At 39.9% G+C, this 23,577-nt stretch overlaps 1 protein-coding gene across 5 annotated transcripts in view; it reads right to left on the bottom strand.

The window, feature by feature from the left end:
* PPFIA2 (PPFI scaffold protein A2) overlaps window positions 1-14,407 on the bottom strand; it is a 283,305-nt gene extending 268,898 nt beyond the window's left edge. For all 5 annotated transcript variants that reach the window (XM_088055061.1, XM_014248838.2, XM_088055057.1 and 2 more), the window contains exons 1-2: window positions 14,174-14,407; window positions 6,121-6,371 (exon numbers count right to left, since the gene is read on the bottom strand). In XM_088055061.1, the coding sequence (XP_087911187.1) occupies window positions 6,121-6,369 (249 nt within the window). In that variant the 5' untranslated portion in view covers window positions 6,370-6,371; window positions 14,174-14,407. The remainder of the gene's footprint in view (window positions 1-6,120; window positions 6,372-14,173) is intronic.
* Between the last annotated feature and the right edge of the window lie 9,170 nt (window positions 14,408-23,577).

Here is a 23,577-nt window from a genome sequence, read left to right as displayed (position 1 = left end):
ATTGGAAGAAACTGCAAGTCTACCAACAAAATTCTCTAATCACAATCCTATTAAAGGTTAACATTGATCAAATTACATAAACTGGTTCAATAAAACAAGGTCATTACATTTCCCTCTTTGGATTTTCCCTTCTATCATGCCTCCAGTAAGCATTTCTAAATGAGTGGTATCTTATTAGATCAAATAAAACCTTAATGGTTGTCACTATATTTCTATTACTGATTTTATTACTGAATTATTGTAGCTAACAATTACAATTCAGCTGAAATCTATGGGGTACTAGAAGATATCAAAGGATTAATTTTAGTACTGCAGTTCCACACTCCAAACAATTCTACTGTCTATAGTATATATAGTATAAATAGAAATACTTGCAAACAGTGCTGAAAATAATATCTATTGCAGATGGGAAAAAAAAAATTGCATCATTCAAAAGAATTTATACTCAACTAGAACTAGGTGTTTAGATTTCCACCAGAGAGATTCAACATAATCTTTTGATTCACAAATCACAACATACTCAAACTTGCTGGAAATAAACAAAATAAGTTTTAAAAAATAAAGAAAATAGAGTTCCAACCATCTCTCTCAGTATAAATTATTCAATGATCTCTACCAAAGATTAACATATCTGGACTGCTTTAGTTTTAAAAGGTATATTTTAAAGACAGGAGGGTTTATGCCCATGCACAGAAGAATTCAACTCCTGTAAGTTAAAACCATGCAAATTACACATTTTGCTCCACCACACCATCCCGAGTTGCAGAAGGCAAAAGCATGGACTAAGAGAATACAGAAGCACTCGCTGAAGAGCAGGTTTGGGATTATGTACATCTAAGGAACCTGAAGGTGCACAAATCCACAGCAACTGATAAGATGCATCCACATGTCCTGAGGGAACTGGCGGATGAAGTGTCTAAGCCAATATCCATCATATTTGAGAAGCTGTGTCAGCCTTGTGAAGTTCCCACTGACTGGAAAATCAGACAATTACCCTCCTAATTTTTAAGAAGGGTAAAAAGGAAGATCTAGGGAACTGAATGCCAGTCAGTTTCATCTCAGCAACCAGCAAGATCATGGAGCAGATCCTCCTGGAAACTATTCTAAGGCATATGGAAAATAATGAGTTGACTGGTGACAGCCAATAGTATTAAAAAAGATATGTCATAGATGCAGATTCCGATGATCAATATGTGAAAAGATTTATAGCCATTAAAAAATAAAATCTGCTACCACAGGTGATCAGTAAAAGCAGGACTTTCTGGTAATGTTATATTGAAGATACAATGAACAGAAAAATGGAAACACAGAAGGCTCCTCCTGAACATCAGGAAATGTTTTTTACTTTTTACAGTAAGGATGACTGAGCACTGGCACAGGTTGCCCAGAGAGGCTGTAGAGTCCACCCTCACAGATACTGGAAAGCCATCTGGACACAGTCCTGGGCAGCCTGTTCTTAGTAACCCTGCTGCAGCAGAAGCTAGACAAGGTGACTGCCTGACATCCCTTCCAACTTCAACTATTCTGTGAATAATAATTTCTAAGTAAATCACTGAGCAAGAACATTATTAATGAACAAAATAAACTTAACTAGAGAGTGATAACTTATTAACATCTTCATATAAATAATACCTTTCATACCTTGAAACTTATTCTTGAAAGGCTAAAAGGAACAATAAAACAACCAAAAACAAGAGTCGTTCAGTATTGTTTATCAGAGTACATTTATACTCTTATGATTCTGTGTCATTCAAAGTCTTACAATGGACATATACTGTATCTTTCCAGTTTGTTTACATGGTAACTAATCAAGGTGATATTTTCTAGACAATTTAGCTTAGAGAAGATTTTGGTTAAATTTGCTTGAGAAAGTTGTGCCTGAACATTTTCCTCTTTCTAGCACTCAAAAACAGTTAGAGTTCCTAATCTTTTTAGTAGAACACTTTCTTATGTTACAGTAAAAGACCTAATTTTACTCAAAAAAAATAAAAACACACTATTAAGTAGTTAGTGCTTATGCTTTCTCACTACAGTGTAGTTCATTGTATTTAGGAATTAATTATTTTTTTTTCTGGACTCAAGAGTCATGACCTAAATGCAATAAATTCCTATCATTGGGGAACATGCATGGCAGACCCAAATACACTTTCCTTAGAGGCTTCCGCTGTCAACAGGCAGCTTTGGGAAGAATAAACAATATTACTTGTGAGCTAGATTCTGAGTAACTCCACACTAAAGTCTGAAATACAGAACCTGAAGGGGTACTCTGGGTCAAGTTCACAGATTAACCTAAGGTATTATGATATATAATGTCTTTTATACCAGCTTCATCTTGAAAAGTTTTGGGTTTTCACCGTGTCTTTGTCTAAGAAAGATGCCATTCCTTCATAATTCAAGACCTTTTGATGAATGATCCATCTTTATTCATGGTACCCTATAATCATTTATTCCTTCATCAACATTATTTTTGGCTTAAAATATTTCTTTCATCTTCACCTGTTCATTCCATCTTCCTGTCTGTTCAAGAAAATCTATGAAATCACTCACAGTGCTTCTCAAGACAGTTTCCCCCAGAAATAAGAAAACTTCAATTAGTCTTTTTAGGCAGATGTTACTTCCTCTTTCCTCTAGCAGTGTTTTTCTCAATCTCTTCCAACTTGAGGTTGACTCTCAATCACTACTGAGCCAAAACTCAGATAAATGAGGTCCAAACCACCCCTTGGTTCAACTGCCTTAATATTTACCTACTTCCAACAGAAGACTTCTACATAACATATTTCAAAATTGTACTTTCCATTTTTTACATCCACCTCCCACTGTCTGCCTACCACTATTTATAAACCATATATTAGCCCTCTTTACTACTGCTACCTAAAATGAATTTTTTTATTACCTGCTAGATATAAGGCTCTCACCCTTGTACCATGCACTAGCATCCTACCTCTGTTACTCTTGTTCTTGTGTATTATAATACTCCCTTAGCTGACTATTCAATTTTGTGTCACCTGAAATTTCCACTAGCATGCTTCTTCTTATGCTCAAATTAATAAAAATTAATCTCAAAATCCATTAACTACTACTACTCCTTCCATCCTGTCAGTCTATAGTAAGTGAAAATTTTTCCTCTCTCTCTTTTATTACTTACCTTACTAATTACTATATTGCTTTTCCTTACACACCTCCCATCTATTAGTAATTTAAATGAGGTGACTTCAAAAGATATCATTTTAGGGATACTGTAGTTCCCCAATTTAAAAAGTATAGTACTAAAGAGTCATGTTGAGTTACTTTGTATAAAGAAAATTTTGATAAACCCATGTCATATTTCTAAGTTAGCTTTTTGACATATTATTAGATTTTCCTCCAAAACAAGTTTTAAAGCCTTCCCTGTTATTTTATTTAGACTAGCTGTAATTTTCTGCTCACTTTTCCCCTTCTTCCTTAAACATAGCTGTTCAGTTACATAGATGTTCATAAAGAGTGCCAATCTAATGGAAATAAAATTTATTTCAATGACAGTACTTAGCATGACAACTATATTTGTGTAACTCAGATTTGAAAGACATTGTTAATTATACATTGTTCTGTTTCAGTACAGACCAGTATAAATACTTAAAGACACTTACAGTCATTGGCTACAGCATTAACAGCTGTAACAGCATTAACTAATAACACAAGCTTCCTATTTAATGTTATTTATGATTTCCTATTTCCCATCAGACAAGATTTTTCAACAGCTGAGTTTTCATTCAAGCTCTTTTTGTTCAGGTTCTATTTATTCCAAGTGCAATGATTTCTCCAGAACCTATTTTTCACTGTGAACAGTTAAACAGACAATAAGCAAAAAGAGTGTCCTAAAAAAAAGGCTTTGGAATAGAACTGTGTAAATACACAGTTTCTACACACAAAGCACTATGTAAATACTAAGAAATAATTGAATTTTGAAAACCATTCAAGTGATCAAGAACTAAAAGAATATATTCTGATAAAGAAAGACTCATTAGATGCCATATTTTAACTAAATTATAATTATCATATCTTATAAAATATCTTATATTTCTTATAAAATATCTTATATTTATATATTCTCCTCCTAAACTGAGTGTAGTTTTCTCTCCACCGGGTAATAAGTCCTAGGTAATATTTTGTCAGAAGGCTGTAACAGGCAGTTAGCAAGGCAAGCTTGCCATTCATAAAACCATACACCAAAAAACTGTAAAAGTACTACATCTCAATAGTATTCTATTACTCTTAAATATCTCAAGTTCACAATTGAAAATAAATAGTATGGTAGTGATGAAAATAATATTCTTGAAAGACTCGATTACTAGAATGTTATATTACTAAGCCAGTGTTCTGTACTTATAAGAACAGATTTCTACAGAATTGAATTTCTTATATGAAGATCTAGATAACATATTTGATGGACAAAAAAACTGATTCTGCTTTAAAGTATAAGCAGTGTGTCACACAGTTTCTCATATGGGAAGCCCACATCTCTCTTAGATATAAGGATGAATGCTACCCGAAACACACATTCTTAATGGTTCATGGTAGACCAAAGCATTCACCTGATAAGTCAATTGCTTTTAGGAGGTGTATAGCTATCATTCAAAACTATGTAACACAATATAATTTTATGCTTTATTTCTTACCAGAAGAAATAAAGAATAAAATACTATTGTGATCCATTTCCTTAGAATGCTCTGCATGACATTTAGGCTGAGTATTATTTTCCTTAGCTAGTCTCCAGTATTTTAGCAGGAGTTCTGCATATGCAAGACACAGAAACATGAGGGCTTAGACACCTGTTAGTGCTCAATAAAAATACCTCACTATGGCTCAGTGGAGAGTGCCTCTGCACACCGAGCAGCACACTGCAAGGGACTTCACAGATGGAGAAGAATCTCTTCTTCGGATTTCCAGCAATAAATCTTTGAATAAAGGATTTATGCTGTCTTTCACTTACTCTTTTCCACTCTTCTATGGAGAGACACCTCTACAAAAGAAGCTCAACTGCCCACAAATAAAGAGAAAAAAGAAAAAAAAAACAACCTTGATTTTACAGTATATCAAGATCATAGCTACCCCTTTTTGTCTGTCCCAAAACAGCTGCAGTCATTCTTACTGTCTGGAGCTAATGCTCAAGTTGTTAATGCTGTTCTTCCACAGTCTCTCTCTCTCTTTTATTTAGTCCTATCCCCAGATATCTCAATTACCTGATGAGGTTAGCCCTTGAAAAACTGCAGTTCCCTATTCCAGAGAGTGCCATTTTCCTCTTCTACACTTCAAAATCTTCTTACTCATTTCATTCATCCTTATTACCTCTTTATTCCATCCACATGCTGTCCTAATTCCTCCCTAGGCCCTCATAGTCACATTCCCTAATAAGTGACAGCTGAGAGACACAAAGAAAAAAACATGGAGAAAACCTGTATTTTGAATCATGGTATCTTTCCAACCTCTGGCCTGATAAGCAAACCGAAGATCTTTCTTTGCTTTTAATTCTAGTATATTAAAAACCAATTATATTAACATATAATGTTGAAATACAATATCACATGAGTATTTTAACTGAAGTAGTTAATTTTGAAGTTCTTAAAAAAGGCTAGGGTAACTTCAGATAATTACATTTATATAAATACTTTAATTTAATTAAAATATGAAGGTATCAGATGTTTTTGTGGGTTTGTGTAGTACCTTATTAAACCTACATAAGTTAGTTTTATTTGTTGTTTATTAGAAATCCTTATACAGGAAAGTCTCTAGAAAACATCCTCATTTTTTTTGTTTTATTTCTACCATTAGATCTTTTGTTTAAATGATCCCTCACCTGTTGTAAATGCTAGAGCAACAGCCAAAAGAACCAGTAGCTACAGGCCCTCATCTTGCTCTCCTTCAAGTCAACAGCATTACTCCTACTCTTAAATATGAAAAGAGGTCCCATAGAGGTCAAATCAGGTACTATTAATTCAATAGGAGTTCTGCAGCTGACATCAATGGGAGCAAAATTTGGACCTCAAGGAATACATACTGATTAGGGTTAAAGTAAGTGGTATTAAGTAAAAAATTAGTGAACCTAAACAACAACAAAAAAAAGAATCTTTATTAAGGACATACCTGAGGCAGTGCTGAGTTCAGCTGTCGCTGGAGGGAATCTCTGTCGTAGATGACATCCTGTAGGCGTTGCTGTGCAAGTGACAAGCTTTCCTGTGTCTCCCGAAGGGTATCAAGGAGACGATCCCTTTCATCCAGCATGTTCACCATCAGCTGCTCAAAATGAGAATCCGAGTCCGAGCCACTGCTTTGGGACCCCCGTTGACTCATCGGGGTGTCCTCATTTATCGTTGGCATCACTTCACACATCATTTCTTTAAAAAGAACACAAATCAAGGAACAGCTCTTCAGTAAAGAAAACATTTGAGGATATTTCATAAGAGGAATAAACTCTGTCACATGGACACAGTAGATTATTGCATTGTTCCCACTTTCAAACTTGTGTGCAATGTTAATCAGATAGTCAATAGAGAGAGATTAAATACAGTGACTAATTCCACAGAGCAAAGGCTTTGAATGTGCTTCCCAAAACTAAAGACTGACTAGAAAGAGACAGAGGGTTACAGAATATTTTAAATTAATAGTTTTGGAAATAATGCTTAAAATAACGGAAAATACTTCCTCTGCAATTGTATTCTCCCTTATTGTTCCTCTTCTCCCTTCTCTTACTTAATTTCATTGTTGAATTGTTGGTATTGATGTCAATATCTGCCACTAATTGCCAGATTTTGTCCTCCTCTAGGCAATTCTACAGTACAGCTCAGGCTAGCCATTGATCCAGTATCATACTGCCTTAGCAATGCCAGGTTAATCTATTTTTCTATCTAGTTATTTCCATCCTCAGGGGAAATTAATCTCCAGCGAGCTTGTTCAGTAAGAGGTCAAGAAATAGAAACTCTGCTAATTACATCCCTTTGATATCTTGTGCAAATTGAGTTACCAGGAACTGAATCACTTTTGTTTGTTTCTTAAATCTGTCCTGAGCAGAGCAAATAACATCACCTAGTCCCACGCTTCAGCTTATCTAAATCTCAAACCCCTGGTTCATGTACAGGGAGAAGCTTTGGGAATCCTTGAGGGAGCTTGCTGATGTTAACTGCTTTGTCCACTGTCAACACGGACCTGGAGATATGGAATGCCAGCTAGGAGAGCCCATCTTGCCTCCAGGAACCTCTCACACCACCAGTGTAAATACACTGCACTCAGCAAGGGGCCACCGCCAGCCTCCGCTCAGCTCCCACCTGTGGCTAACTAGTTTGGGATGGTTAAGTTCACAGTGAGCAAAGGGACAATTAAAAAATTCCAAAGCCATCTCCCACTTGCGCAGTTCAATCATAACTTTTCAGTATGCACCAGGTGGCCAGAGACCATGGTCTCTGCATGCCCATTCTTCAATACCAAAGTTAACAATCTGGATTGTCACCAAGCCCTTCCTGCCTCACAATCATCAACATCTCATGGGTCACACTACTTGTCCCAGGGGATTCTCATCAGCGAAGCTTCATCATTCAAGAATATACTTCCAGTGTCCTACACATGCAGATCAGGTTTCTGGTGCGAAGGGCATTTGCTACCCCTGCACACTGGCTGTGGCAGAGTGAGAGTGGTACAGTTTTGCAGGAACATTGGCGAGAACAGGTAGGGAAATTTGTCTGTGGACAGCTGTTGCTACCTCAGCACCTTGCATTCAGACTAGATAGGAAATCTCCTCTTAAAGTCATTATGGGGATGTGGGAAGCCATATGTGCAAGTGGTTGTGGGGTAGCAAGGGAACCCATGAGTTGAATGCTCATGGCACTATTACGACATCTTGTCCCTCTCAGCTGTTGCTTTCAGGGAAGGCAGGGGGCCATGCATTGTTCTTATTTTGAATCCCTGGACTGCATTGTTCTGACAGCACAAGTAACAAACTTAGCTATGACTAAGACAGGAGAGAAGGCAGGGAATGGGTGGGCAGTTCCTGGTGTAGGCAGCTGCTATTTGGAAGTTTTCTCCCACAGCTCACAACCCCAGGAGAATCTTTAAAAGGTACAGCGGTTCTTGCAGTCAGCCTGGTGATGTACATGGCTTTCTGGAAGTTCGGAGATCGATGCTATTATTCCATTGGAACCACTCGCATCCTCTCCCTCCCCCACCCTGAGAGTGGAGAGAAATACAGCAAAGCAGTCTGTTAACCTGAGCCAGATAGAAATGCTGGGAGGGTGTGACAGAGAGGGGCTCTTGCAACAGCAAGGAGCAGGAGATACAGGAGTCCTGGACCATGCCCTCACACAGATGGTTTGTGGGGGCCCATGAGGACCCCAAACAACTCTGAAGGAAACCTGGCTTCTCAGAGTGCTCCTGGGTCACCAAGCCACAAAAAAAGGAACAAAATCTCAATCAACTGCAGGTTTGCTGTGGGGCTTCCAAAGAAAAATTTCTTACAACCTTTCATGAAAGACCTAGTATGTCGTGCTGTTTGATTTACTATGATTTGTGTCTTCTTGCCTTTAGAAAAGCATTTTTGGTTTCCTTTTTTAAACTTCTTTGGCATTTATCACTCTTATATGTATCAACACATGGGATGCTTTCAATGTCCTAAGGCAGCCACCATTTAACACTGTTCACAAGCACATGCAGAAGAATAGAGCTACTTCCCCAGGACATTATTACACCTTTCATGAATTTCCTGCTTGATAGCAGAAAGGAATCAAAACGCTGAGAATATTTGAAGAATTTTTAAATGAAGGAAAAAACAAAGGAAAGAAGACTTATTGAGAGGGACTGCAATAAAAGCTAGGGCAGATAAAGCAGAGGAAGAACTTCACAGAAACACTGGAGGAGCGTCAGCAAACAGACTGATCACAGTCTAGTAGCATAAGATTGGAAGCTGAGGACAAATAAAAGGGCACATATGCATGTGGATCTTTATATAGGAAGTGAATTATGTCACAGGGTTACAAGAGTTCTTGATGTTTCCTGAGCCTTCTGATGGTGTGTGTATGTATTAGTCAACCTTTGGCTAACCACAGGATGATGTGGGTCACACATGGGGTCAGGAGATTTAAATTTAAGAGTCAGCTCCCAGTTTAGTTATCACTGAAAGGAATTCAGTTTGCATACACCAGAAGCAGGTGTATGCAAACCAGGACAACACATGCAGACAGATACACCTGAGGGATTCCTGCTAAAACACAAAATAAAAATAGTATTGCTATGATCAGTTTGGTTTGATCACTAATGTGGTGGTATCCTGAGTAACTTGAATTATATTTTAAAATTTCCTGTAGAGAAAGAGGGCCATTCCTGATTTTCCTTCTATGTAATTTGAATTTTAAACCTACATTTGGGTATTAAAAACCTCCATCACCCCAACAATTTTTAGTCTGGTTTCGTAATACAATCAGCTGAAATATTTCATACAATGAAATTAGAAGGAATCACTCTACCTACCTACTCTTCCCCACTTATCACAGACCATAAATCTGTGTTAAGCTGAAGTGTATTTTATACAGGAAGGATTTCAATCATTAAACACTGAGTGATCTCTCTAATAAATTAACCAGAATAAGTCATTCTTTCTGTGAAAAATATATGCCTTTTCCAATCATATTTATAGGGGAGACACAGTCACATTCAAAGCTGCAGTTCTAAAAGGCTCATGACAAGGTTATTGGCAGGCCCACTTCTATCACACTTCAGAACCTATCATGCCACAAATACTTTTGTGGCTGATCTGTGAATTTACATAACTTTTGAAAAAACTCGGATACCTTTCCCTACATATGCATGAATCAAATTTCATATACACAGGACAGCTGCATCCTGGACTTAATGATATATGTACAGCTGAACAGGTTCATGCATACATAGCAGGTATTCGTCTCAGGTACTCAGTTCTTACTAAATATGTATATATCAATTCTACTCAGAATGGAACTGAACAAGATTAAAAAAGGACTATCATTAGCTTCCTTTCTGTTCTCCATTCTTACTGCTCCAAAAACTGGATAGGCTCAGAGAACTTGATTTTTTAAACCATAACTACTGGATAGACCAAGCACATTCATAAACTAACATCTGGATATTCCACATTTTTTTACTGTTTTTATCAGCCTGTCATATAATTGACAGAATATAACCATATGCCCAGGAATGGCCCCAAAAAAATCAAAGAGTGGAATGCAGACTTCCAGCCTCTTTTGAATTGGTTTTATACAGTGTAATAGGCTGTTTCTCATTCTGCTCTGAATGCACACTGAAAATCAGATGCATAAACATCTTCAAGTCTGTGCATGTATTTTAATCTCTCCACTTGGTCGGCACATGCCAGCTCCAATGTTCAGATATTTGTTATCCCAGCATAGATAGCATCCCTTTCCCTAACCTATACATTCCTATCAACCTATACATTCCTATCAACTCCTACAAGGCAATTACAGTTACATTTCTTTGATGAGTCCTATTAGTGAAAAAGAATTCAGAGCTGACAGTGACAAAAAAGGGAGAATAAGCAAAGACAATTGACAATGTACATGAAGCATTAGAATCCTATGTCTGAAGTTTAAAACAGAAACCTTGAATTGCTTTGCTACAATTTCAAACTAACTTCTCCTATAAATTTCAGGTAATGTGACAAAATCTAAATGCAACAAAATTGGAGTGCATAATATCTTCCTTAAGTTCCTGAAAATTACAATACACTGAATCTTCTTTTTAGTTTCCAAACCTGCAGTGAGCAGACTCATCTTATTTTGCACTTGGCCCAACTCTGGGCAAGGGGTTGTCACAGATGACTTCCAAAGGTCCTTTCCACACAACATAATTCCACAGGATAGGAATCAAACAAATCAACCACCAAACAAATCCAAGAACCCAGAAACACAGACTTTGCTTCTTTTCAAAGGAATGATGAATGGTTTTGAATTGAGTAAACTCAGGTACTTGTACCCAGCCATAGGCACCTCTGCAGAGACTGAGTAAATTCCCACTGAAGGATTTTACTTAGGATTTCTTCACTAAGACTTGATACCTCAAATACTATTTGGTTATACCAGTGGTGCCTAACCATGTATCTGGCAAGCTACTGCAGATCATTGTGCCACCAGAGAATCGCAGGCTTTTGCCCCACAGAACTGCAGGAAAGAAGTTGGGGAAGGAATGGAAGTAGAGGGAGAACAGGTAATTAAGACCTGAGCTGACCATCTCAGTCATCAGGAGAAAGCGAGGTACAGGCCAGGTAACTACAGCAATCCACCAGTGAGTGGACAGCTGCCTTGCTTTGTCTGGATAGGACAGAATCACTGAATACCTAGGGTTGCAAGGAACCTCTGAAGATCATCTACTCCGACCTGAAGGCATGCTGAGTGGAACACAGGTGGTGAAGAATAAACACTGAGGAAGCTGGAATTCCTTTCCAGTGGGTGCAAGTAATGGATTTAACACCTCTGTCCCATGATTTCCATATTTTCAAGACCACTTAAGTCCATGATAACTGAATAAGCTCTCCTGTACATCATCCTGTGCAACACCTCCCATGCAGCCATGCAAAGAAGAGGAGAGAAAGGGATAAACAAGGTGGTATATTCTTCAACTTAAAGAGGTGGCATTAATAGCTGAATGTGCCCTGTATACCTCTTCATTCAAAGGAAGAGAAGGAAAGCTTGTGTTCTTTGCCAGAAAAAGGCTGACTTGCCCTGTAGTAATATAATTTAAGTTATGCTTGACTGATCTAAGCCAACAAAAGTAAGACTTTTCAAATGTGTTTCTCTTTCTTTAAACAGAAAAATAAAAGCTCCATTGATACGGAACTTAGTACTACTACAGTACAAAGTTTATTGCTTTACCCAGTATCCTGAATGTAAGTAAAGCAATCCCTCAATGAAAGATGTGTTAAGTCACCAGCATTTTACTTTTAATACAGAATCACTGTTCCTTTGATCCATCCTGAGCCACAGAGCAGACATTACAACTCCCATGGTCAGGGTGCCTCCACAGCATCCAAGACTTGCAAGGACTGTAACATATAGTCAACTTCTGTAGCACCTGCAACTGTCCCAAACACCCAGAGAGGTTCTAAAGGGGGAGAAGGACACTGACAAATTCCTGCTTCCCTTTTAATCCATAAACACCCCCTAGAAATAGACTTTTAGGTAATGTAATAACTTTATAGCTCTTCTAATTCAAAATAAAACCTAGACTCTTATTTTAGTAGTAGCTCTCGACCTGAGTGTCAGGCATCACAGCCATATGCAATGGCAGCTTAAGAAGCAGTACACTGAAGTTCTCTGAACACATTATCTTTCTTGTCCATCGTGTATCTACTGCACCACATATTACAAAGCTTTTTCCAGGTTGATTGGTTCCTAATTCAATGTTTTCTCCATTCCATTTGCATGGAATCTAATCCAGCAAATGCTTGTATTCATGGAAATTCTGTCATGGACTTCAGTGGGTTTGGATCAGTACAGTGATTGGAAAAGTCACTAACGTAGACAAGCCATGAATCTCCTTTTAACTCCCTTCAAACAAAGGCATAAAGATCACAAATGCCTGTTATGTGATACCAGGGAGCATGCTGGATGTTATGTGACCATTACTTACTATATTGCCAGAAACCATGGACAGGTTTCCCCTCTAAACACACAACACTCAGCTGGCAAAAAAACGACTGCTGAAAGCAGTCAGTCCTACTAGAGGGGGAGAGATGTGGTTCACTGTCATTACATTAAGATTTTTCAGGCTGTATGCAAAAATGTCACAGCAAATCTATAGCATTAGCTGCATTATGTCTCCATCAAGAGTGAACTCCGTATTAGCTCAATTAGGCATTCTGCAGCTCAGTTTAAACATCCAGATAAAGGGAATGGACTAAAATTCCATCACAGAGTAGAGGATATGGCCATCCTTGGTTAAGGTTATATAAAGCTTCTTTTCAGGAGGGACTCCACTAATAAATTAATTGATAGCAACTCTCTTATATTAACCTCTCTCTGATTATGATCATATATGGACCAGGTACCAAAGTATGTCCTCAACACTGACTCTAAAACTACATGAAATTTCTGTATCCTATAGAGGTTGAAAATGAAAAAGTTGTCTTCCTTCTTCTCACTGAACCCCACCCTATTTGGCATCTTCTGTTACCTCAATTGTCCAAGAGTCTTGGAATTATTTATTTAAGTGAATATTGTAACAAACACCTCTGCAATCTCATTTAGCCTGGAAATAATTTACCAGATGGAGTTCTTTCACTTGAGAAGCTCTGGGAATAAGAAGACACAAAGCTACTTGGCTTCTGCCTGACAAAGGCTTTTAGACAAGCATTCATTTTGCTCACCTTGAAGGCCACCACCTTAGATGTAAATCTAATTTTAATCCCTCACCTTTCTATCAATAACTGGCTTTAAAAGCTTGTTCTCTGTTTACTCTGATGCTTGATTTGCACACCACAGTTGAGGAGTCATTTCAACTTACTTGTAATTTTGCTGCAGGAAAAAGAAGTAGCAATCTACCTATCATACATTCTAGCCTGTCCACAGTGACATCAGCTTGAAAACTCATTTCATTGGATCCTTCAGAGTATTTTGCATTTACAAGCTATTTTTTCCAAATCGTTAAATAGATATAGTGACTGATAAAACCAGCTCTTACTGCAATTATGTCTCTTCAGACATCCTCAGCAAGATCACTCTTAGGCAGCACAGTGTAATTCCAATAAGGAAAACCCTTCCTATTGTCTGAGTTGCATTACATGCATATTCCTCCTCCTAGTTAACTCCTTACCTGCCAGTCTCCACTAAACTATGATATCACCTTTAACAGAAGCATCCTGCACTCCTTCCACACAGGAGGGGTGGTCAACACAGTACCTTAGAAAAAAGGACTCGTTCCAACCATCTGTTTTTTATGCCATGCCTCTGACCTCCTACCTCCCTTAACCACAACCAAAAAAAATGAGGTTGGTTTCACATTTTTTAGTCTGAAATCCCCCAACTCCCATTATAGAAATGCATTTAAATACCACACAAGTACTACAGCAAGAGGCAGACAGCTAGATTTTGCATTTGCACCTCATCCCCCGAGGATATCGAGTCTAAGGAAGAAATGTCTAACTCAGAAATAGAAGGTTCAGTACCTAGTATCTTTTATTTCGGCGTCTGCTATTTCACTTGATCAATAACAACCGCAGTCTCCACCGGCTTCGAGCGGGGACTCACACAGCCGAGCACTCCTGGACCATCTTCCTAGCAATGGTGACACAGGCGTTGCTCCGAGGAACCCCGAGCCCCCGCACCCGTCCTCCGGCAAGTCTCGCTGCTTGGCACCTCAACATTTTCTTCGGTCACTTCGTCAGCAGCCAAGAGGAGAAGCATCCATGGGAAAAATGGCATATTACAAATTTTGCTTTGGGAAGCAGAGCTCGGTTCAGACCATTGTCGGGAGCAGGAGGGGGGGGAGCGGCTCTTAAAGCTCCAGCATCCCCTTTCGAGCAACAGCATCTTTGCAGCTGGAGGCAAACGATCACAGGGGGAGGGGGCAGGGCGAAAGCATCTTTCTTTGATTTCTTATCTTTTGCTAAACTTAACTAAGCCGTATCTGGCTTCCCTGGTTCTTCGATACCTCCCAGGCCAATTATGCCTCTGTGCGTGACTGAAGTCCACACGCTCTCACGACTGCCTGCACGATCAAAAAGCAGACGCGGTTTTCTGCTTTACAGAGAGAAATCCTCTGCCCACGGCCCGTCGCTGCCTGCCTGGCACACCACTGCGTGCCTGGCACACCGCTGCCTGGCTGGCGCCGTGCAGAGCCCGACCGGAGCCGGAGCCGGGAGCGGGGCCGGGAGCGGGGCCGGGAGAGCCCCGGCCGGCTCTCACCCACGGCACGTGGTGGCCGCGCCCCGGGCACCGCTGCCAGCCCCGCATCGCCCGGGGACACCGGCAGCGAGAGCAGCACCACAGCGCTACGCTAACGCATCCTGTCCTTTAAGGAGCTCAGGCAAACGCCACGGCATCTCTTCTAACCGTAGAGCGTAATAAAACGTATCATCTGCAGTAATCCGGCCGTGAGAAAGCAGGGATAAAACCTGCCATAATCTCAATAGTCCGGGCGTGTAATTAATAAGACACACTGGGGAAGGGCGGGCGCGGCGGAGCCCTGTGCCCGGCTCGGAGCCTGGCCGGGGCGGGGGTGGAGGCGGAGGGAGCGGCGCGGCGCTGCCGGGCTGGGCGCTCTCCCCGGCGCGGGGACTTCCCCTGGAGCCGCTGCAGTGGTTTTCACCAATCCTTAAATAAATTCTGAAGTAATCGCGTCTGCCTCCTCTGCCTCACGCACGCGGCTCCCCAGATGCTGCTGCCGCTGCTTCGCGGCTCGCTTGGCGTTAAGTCCCTCACGCCCACTCCTTAGGAAAAAAAAAAAAAAAAAGAAGGAAAAAGGGGACACCAGGGCGTGACCTGGCTGCCTCCAGCCCTTAAAATTCTTCTACCCACAGCCGTGCGGCCCCCGGGAGGCTCGGGAGGGCTGGAGGGGCTGCGGCATCCGAGCCCCCCGGCGCCGCCTCCGCCCAGGGCTGTCGGGGCTGCTGCCGCCTCCGGGGGTGCGCCCGGCACAGCCCAGCATAGCCCGGCACAGACCGGCACAGCCCGGCACAGCCCAGCATAGCCCGGCACAGCGCGGCACAGCCCGGCACAGCCCGGCACAGCCCGGCACAGCCCGGCACAGCCCGGCACAGCCGGGCACAGCCCGGCACAGCCCAGCATAGCCCGGCACAGCCCGGCACAGTCGGGCACAGCCCGGCACAGCCCAGCATAGCCCGGCACAGACCGGCACAGCCCGGCACAGCGCGGCACAGCCCGGCACAGCCCGGCACAGCCCGGCATAGCCCGGCACAGTCGGGCACAGCCCGGCACAGACCGGCACAGAGCGGCAAATCCCGGCACAGCCCGGCACAGTCGGGCACAGCCCGGCACAGCCCGGCACAGTCGGGCACTGCCCGGCACAGACCGACACAGCCCGGCACAGTCGGGCACAGCCCGGCACAGACCGGCACAGAGCGGCAAATCCCGGCACAGCCCGGCACAGTCGGGCACAGCCCGGCACAGCCCTGCACTGGCGGCCCGAGGCAGGCAGGACAAGAGGGGTGGTGAGGTGGGACAGTGTTGAGTGCCCGTGGAACTGGGCATTGCGAATGAGCGAGTACCAGCCGGCGTTTTCAGTGTTCGCTTGAAATTAGGTTCAGCCCAGTTTGAGGATGATGATGCGCATGTGCCAATTACTCAAACTTTGTTGCAAAAAATATTTCAGTATTTGTTTACATGTCCTCCGCATAGAAGAAGAATTTCATCCGTGAAGGGTTGTCTGTGTTGCTTCAGGAGCCTGAAGTTTCTCCATGTGCTGTGGAAATGTGCTGGATAGAGGAGGGAGCTCAGCCAGCAGCGTGCTGAGACTCAGTGATGCTTGCTGCTGAGCTGGCTTCACAGGAGGTGTGGCACCGTATTGTGGGAAATATAAATGCACGGAGGATACACATGTGCACTGTAGGGCAAATAGCTGAGAAGAGTTGTCAGCATGGAGATTTCAAAAACAAGTGCAAAGAAAATGCTGGTGCCAAACCAGATTGTGTTTTTGGCCTATCAGTGCAATATGTAGGTGAAAAGAGAAAATAATAACTCTTCCTCTCCACCTGTGCCACTATTCCAAGTGGCTTTTTGTCATTTCGCTTGGTCATTTGAGATCATAATCTTGACTTAATTATCAGCATACAAACCATTAGAGCAGTTGCCTGATAATACCACTGTAGCTAAGGGCAAGAGCTGTCATCTATGAGATTCTTCTACTGCATGACTATCACAAATCTGAGCTTTGAGTTAGGCTAGTAAGGAAAAAGTAAGAGACTCAAAAAGCACTTGTTCAAAGCAGTCATGCTCAGGAGGCACCACACAGGCTGGCTGGTATGAACTTCTTCAAAAAGGAGGACATATCTTGTTGCTGCTGAAGATGAGTAGGTCACATGGACACAGGTCAAGGTGTGGTGAAAAGAAGGGAAAATTTATTTTTCCTCCCAGGATTTATAGGTTTCTGACCATGGCCAGGGATTGGATGGTCAGAATAACACTTTCTCACTGCACTGGCCATGAGAGATGTCCATCACAAGACGTGTAACAGAAAGAATGTACACATATCTATGTTTACAGTTACTGTCCTGGGAATGTCTTTAGAAAATCATGTCAGCAAGCTCAGAAGCTGAGTTTTCAGGACATATCTGATGGGGATTTTTACATTATTTGTTTAAGGGTTTTTTCCCTTTGAAATTAAAGATCAGGGTTTGCAACTTGAAACTCTCTAGAACTCACCACTGTTACTTTTTAAAACACATCTGTATGCATGGAAGTATCATTCTTTTCTAAATATTGATGAAGATGGGTGATACTGATGACATCCTGCCTTTTTCCCCTTTCAAACAGTGTTTTCTTGCATAAAACATTTGCCGGACATGTGAGAGATCTGTCCATGTTTACACAAGGTGACTGTTTTCAGCAGTCACCTTGGAAAATGCTCCAGTCTCTGTTCCATGTTCTGGAGAAGGCAATTATTTGCAGGCTGTATAGCAGACAGACTTCCTTCACAGCCATATGATTTACAAACATTTGTAGAATAGTTTTGGAAGTCTTTTAGCCCCTGAGCTCCTCATGCCCATCCTCCCTACTGACTTTCAATCATTAAAGCAAAAACTCAGCACAGAAAGATTATTATTGCTACTCAAGGTATTGGCATTGCTACCTGTACTAGTTGACCTACTGCCCTCATCTTCTCCATTGCAGATTTACAGGTGAGTAGGTGGCTAAAGGACTGTGCGTCACAGCACTGAGGTTTCTGCAGAGCACAGAAGCTGCCAATTAGCACCTGTGCTTTGTGGCACCAATTTAAAGAGGAGCATCTTCTTTTCAAGCATGTAGGGGTTTGAGGTCAATAAGATGGAAGATGAAAAAGCCTCAAAAACTGGGATGGAAAAATATATTTGGGCTTCATAATAATAAAGGAATTCTCCCTACAGTAGGGAACACCTTTTGGTAAAACCTAAGTGGAGAGTTTTGGTCAAGAGCCTATGAGCATAATAATATATTCCATGGCAACTTTAGTAGTGAAAGGTACTTAGTGTATTATCTATATATGCATATATATACATACATATATATATATATATGTATGTATATATGTATGTATGTGTATATATATATATATATACTTAGTCTATTATCTATATATATTCTATTATATTAATTCTAATCATTCCATTAGTTACCCCAGAAGTGTGAAATGCCCTGTTGCTCTGAGAGGTTCTGTGTTTGTGTATGTATGTAGTGGCATGAGGTGTTTGAGTAACTGGAATTTATAGCTGATAAAGTGAGTGGGTGAACAAGTCCTCCTTACCATTTTTCTGGTTCCTTTTAAAAAAATGTATAATCTTATGTCAGAAAGACACATCTGAAAGCTGTCCTCCTTCCCTCTGTCAGTGTTGCCGTGGAGCTTTCTCATTTGCTGTCTCCAGCAAAGGTGGAGAATAATGAAATCCTTTGCTATGAACAGGGTAAAAGAGGACACCACCATGCTCTTGAGGAACAACTGATCATATAGGGAGGTGAAGACCAACTTGCAAAAGATTTGCTGTTACTTTGAAGACATACAGTGCAAACTGAGGAGCAAGTAATGGTGGCAAACGTGATTCAGTCAACACAGTACGAGTGGAAAGTGATTCCTGAATCATACCTGAATCATACTAATGATGTACCATTTCAATTTCTAAAGCCTTTTAATGGGTACTACAGCATATTGAAGGCCTGAATAAGGTTTCTATATTAAAATGGAGGAAGGAAGATATGTCTTAGAAATATTACATAGGAAGAAAACAAAACAAAACAAAACAAAAACACAGCAATATTTAGAGCTAGTCATTTCTTGATAAAGAAGCTATTAGAGACTAAGAAAGAAGCACAAAAGTAAAGTTCAGGAGATCTTGGGTAAGACTGGGGAAAAATGTAATATTGTGTGAATAAATTACATTCCAATGTAATTTGAGTTAGAATTTCAGTTGTACTTTACAATTGTATTCATGCTTATTTCCCAGAGGTTCTCTGCATATTATCATAGCTTTAAGGGTTCCTCTGTAGTTCCTTAAATTGCTTACCTATTTCAGCTGTGAACTTGATTGCTGCATTTTACTAGAAGACTGTCAAAAACCCTTTTTTTCTCTCTCATACACACACAATCCATATGTGGCCTCAAAAATCAACATGGCACCCTTAAAAGTCTCTCATTGCAGACATTTGATAGGGAGGAAGTTCAAAGGAGGAATATATCTTTAGCTTAGATGTGATTTGTTCAAAGCAAATTAGAGATCAATAAAGTGCAGGCCTGAGAGTTTTATAGCACCTTTTGGTACAGATGAAAGTCCTTAGCTGGGAAAGGACATTTTTTATTTCTGTCTCAGTCTGATCTGTAGGGCAGGCTCTAGTTTGCAGCTACAGGATGGCTGATTGGGCCACTGGAAGTTTTTGGTCCTATTGCTCTCCTTTAGTGTGATTTCTCTGGTGACATGATTTAAGGGCTGGTAAAGACCTGCTTCAGTATCCCAGTTACTCCCATTCTGCTGTGCCTGAGAACCTGAAAATGAAGGGGAAATATAATTTTTTTTGGTGATCTAAAAGGGGGTTCAAGAACAATCATTTTGTTCTCTTTCCACTCTGTCTCATATTGGTCAGCAGAAGTGTCACTTGCAATGAAAGTGGCATAAGATATGAGTAAACATTTTAGTTCAGTCTGTTATTGAAATACTTATGCCATAATAGAAAATTTTACTTAATTACCACAAAAATTGAAACTTGACATTAAGCTGCATAGAGAGTAGCTACCTGTGCTATCAGATTCTCAGAATACAATTTATTTATTAATTATCTTCAATATGTAAGTGCAAGCAAAACAGTGCATGAAGTCATGAAACCTCTTGTATTTCTGGCATAATTTTTGTCTGGTTTCATGTTTTTACAAAGTGCCCTAGATTAGGCTTTGGCAAAGGTATGGAACAAATCTGAGTGGGTAACTGATGTCTTCAAAAGCTGCTGAAATGAAGATGTGGAACAGAAATTTGTGTTATATGCACACTGTGCAGCTATGGAGCTTCCTTTTAATCCATGAAAGTGTAAAACATGCAGACTATCAAAACAGCAAGTGTAATCAAGAAACAGTGCATCATGGTGTTAAAAATACTTTAAGCATTTTAAGTTGGTGATCATAATGCATTTGTTAAAAGTAATTTAATTCATAATCCACTTCATAACATAGTGTGACTTAAGGGAGGAGCTAATTCCAAAGCAAAGCTCAAGGACCACAGAGCAGATGTTGACCAGAGGAGTCAGCAAAGAATAACATGACACATAACTGCTGCTGCTGGAAGATCTTGTCATTAGGAAACAAACCAATCTATAATACCACTGGTAGTAAAACAGACATCACAGCCAGCATCACAACAAACTGACCCCACAAGTCTATCTGTCCACCCCTGGATTCTTGCTCCATCACAAACAAAAAAGTTTAGAAGGTAAAGACCAATAACCTCCCCATCTGAAAAAGTCAAGATGTTGAGGCATCACAGAAGTGTTTCAGGTCATGCCTGGCTCCTTATAAATATAAATAAACTTGTTGACGCTAGACCCACGTAAAGCCTTATTCAAATCAGAATTTCCACACTGGATTGCCAGGTGACTCCATCTCAGTGAGATAGCTTTAAGAGCTAGTTAGATTTCATCATCTTTCAGCTTTGCTGCAAAAACACTATCCATCTGGATGAAAATCTTTCAATGACCAGGAAACTGCATTACTGCACTGTGGTGCATATTGCTCCTCAGCTAGACAGGTTAGCCAGAGAAAGACAAAATGCACACTCCACTTCTCATTCCAGATTTTATGCACAGAAAGAGAGAATTTTAAAACAAGTCCTGATTCTCAATGTTTTCAAATACTCCATGTCTGTATTTTGAATTAATTAAAGCTTAGGGGTTGGCAGTTATGTTCTTTTATTATAAAAGAATGCTTCATTATTGAAAAAAATCTCATCTGTTCAGCAAAAATAATAAAATGAAGGACTCTCATAGGATTTTTGTAGCTTCTGGGCTGATTGCAGCAGCGTATAAAGATGCCAAAACAAAGACATACAAGAAAACACAGTGAAGTAGACAAATCATTGTACACCACCTGGCTGTGACAAGATAAAGTAAAAAATGCACAAGAGATACTAGTTAAAACAGATGTTAGTGGAAATGCTTTGTGAATTACTTGAAAGTAATATCAATGCTGTCAGAGAGACTAGGATATAAGGAACCGTAGATTAAATACATTGTCTCAAAAGTTAAACAAATTTTCATTAAAAAATTATCAGTTTATCTGTACTTTAAAAATGTCTACAGAACTTCTAACCATTCACACATAGCCAAAGTGTGTCCCCTTCCATTTTGGTGCAGTTAAGAGAATGATAACACCTGGTGCTTACTTACGAAATAATTTCATAAGATAATTGGTTGCCAACAGAATAAAGTCTTTGTCAATAGGCAAAGTCAATTATTTAGGAGATTCCAGCTCTACAATCTGACTGGGTATAAAAAAGCTTTAAAGAATTCTGAGTTGTTTGTGGGTTGTATTACATCTGGGAGATCTTCCTCATAGATATGCAAAATAACATTCTTTTTTTTTTTTTAAATAAAATACTCATATGCTTACAGAACAAAACCAGTAACAATACAATTGTATACCTTTCTCCACCAAGGTATGTTTTTAGATTTACCTTATACATGTACTGGCTCTTTCACACTTTTTAAAGGTTTGCATTGTGAGATTTTTTGCTTTGGTTTTTTTGTTAGGTTTTTTTTTTTGTTCATTTGGTTTTATATTTATGTTTTTTTGGGTTTTTTGCAAATTGTTAATGAAATGACATTGAATCAAAAGAAAGTAGTTTTCTTGATTTCTGGACAATGTAAATTAAATCTGTTAAGTACATAGGGCTAATTACAAAATCAGGCCTTTAAAAAAAATGAGGGAAGAAAAGAAAGAAATGGAATTATTTGTTTGCTGTGGAGTCTAACAGTCCTGTTAGACCTGATAATACCAAGTACTTTGAAGATATTTTCAGTTTCTTTTCTAGAGAAAAGGAGACTAACTTTGGGAGTTATCTCTGTACAAAATATTTTCTTAATTGATGTAAAACTGAGGAAGAGAAGTCAGTATATGGACCATACCTCTTTGTGGCACAGCCTTAGATTTGCAGTCATCAGTAAGAGAAAACCAGTGGAAGGTGTAGGAGCACAGAAAGTCACTACTAGTTCCTTGTTTTGGTCGGTTGTGTGCTCGCATGTGTTTTCATACTCAAACCATTTTATTACATACATGCTGAGTTTGCTGCCCTCAAGACCTGACAGACAATCTCAAGTAGTAACAAAAAATGACTGACAAGAACAAAACAAAACAAGAAAAGAGGGGAAGAGAGAGAGAGAGAGAAATTGAAGTGGCTGGCATACAACTGTTCTTGCATCCAGAAGTTTATTTAGCAGCATGGTCCAAACAGCATTAACTGCATTGTGAGAGGGTTGATGGTTTTCAGCCTCTCCCCTTGTCACACTGCACACCAACACCGTGCTCTTGGCTTTGCTTTTTCCTGCACACGGATACAGTAACAGGAATACTCAGCCACCCGTAAACCAAGAACTATGACTGCTTGCGGTGCTGTTAAATATGCAGCATTACAAATTTAAATTTACGCAAAACTCAGTTAATGTTGAGCCTGCTCGTTATTTTGCTGTCTGTATGTTAGATTGTTGTGGATTACATTAGACAAAAGGAAGCTATTCTACAACATATGTTGCATTATACATTATTGTCAAATATGTTGCTGTTGCTTATAAGTTCTAGTGCTTGTTAATGCTTGTTATATATAATGAAAAATATAAAAATGCTAATTCTATATTTTTCAAGTATCTGCAAAAAATAACAGAACAAATAGTAACAATCTAGAAATTCAGTAGTAGGGAGAAATGTGTGTATTTGTAATATTTTTAAGTTTTACCCTTCAAGTGAGTCATATTTTCTGCCAATTATATGCACTGCTGCTAGCAATTTGTCTTGTTAATTTCAAACCATTTTCTGTCATGGCAAAGATTTCTTAACATCTGTATGTATATGGCAAACTTCACACTTCTCCTACCATTAGGTAACAGAAGGGGAAGAAAGACAACCAGAAGTGCAGAGATGAACAAAAACACATTGTTTGCAGTATTCCAGATCCCAGCTGAAAACCTGGGACACATTTCATGCACATGCACATACTTCTGTACACACCCAGCAACAGGTTCCCAAGAGTTAAAAAAAAACACCCATGCCTACAAATCTCAGTGCAATAAGAAATCTCTAGAAAATTACCAGATAAATTTGTCCAAATCACAAATATTATGAAAGTAATGAAAATGAGCAAATCTTACTGTAAAATGTGACCAGCAGATG

The sequence above is a fragment of the Pseudopodoces humilis genome, chromosome 5, assembly GCF_049639895.1.
Source record: "Pseudopodoces humilis isolate 2021_Gansu_Grassland_sample_001 chromosome 5, ASM4963989v1, whole genome shotgun sequence".
In the NCBI taxonomy this organism is placed as follows: domain Eukaryota; kingdom Metazoa; phylum Chordata; class Aves; order Passeriformes; family Paridae; genus Pseudopodoces; species Pseudopodoces humilis.
This window is presented reverse-complemented; position numbering and strand designations above follow the sequence as displayed.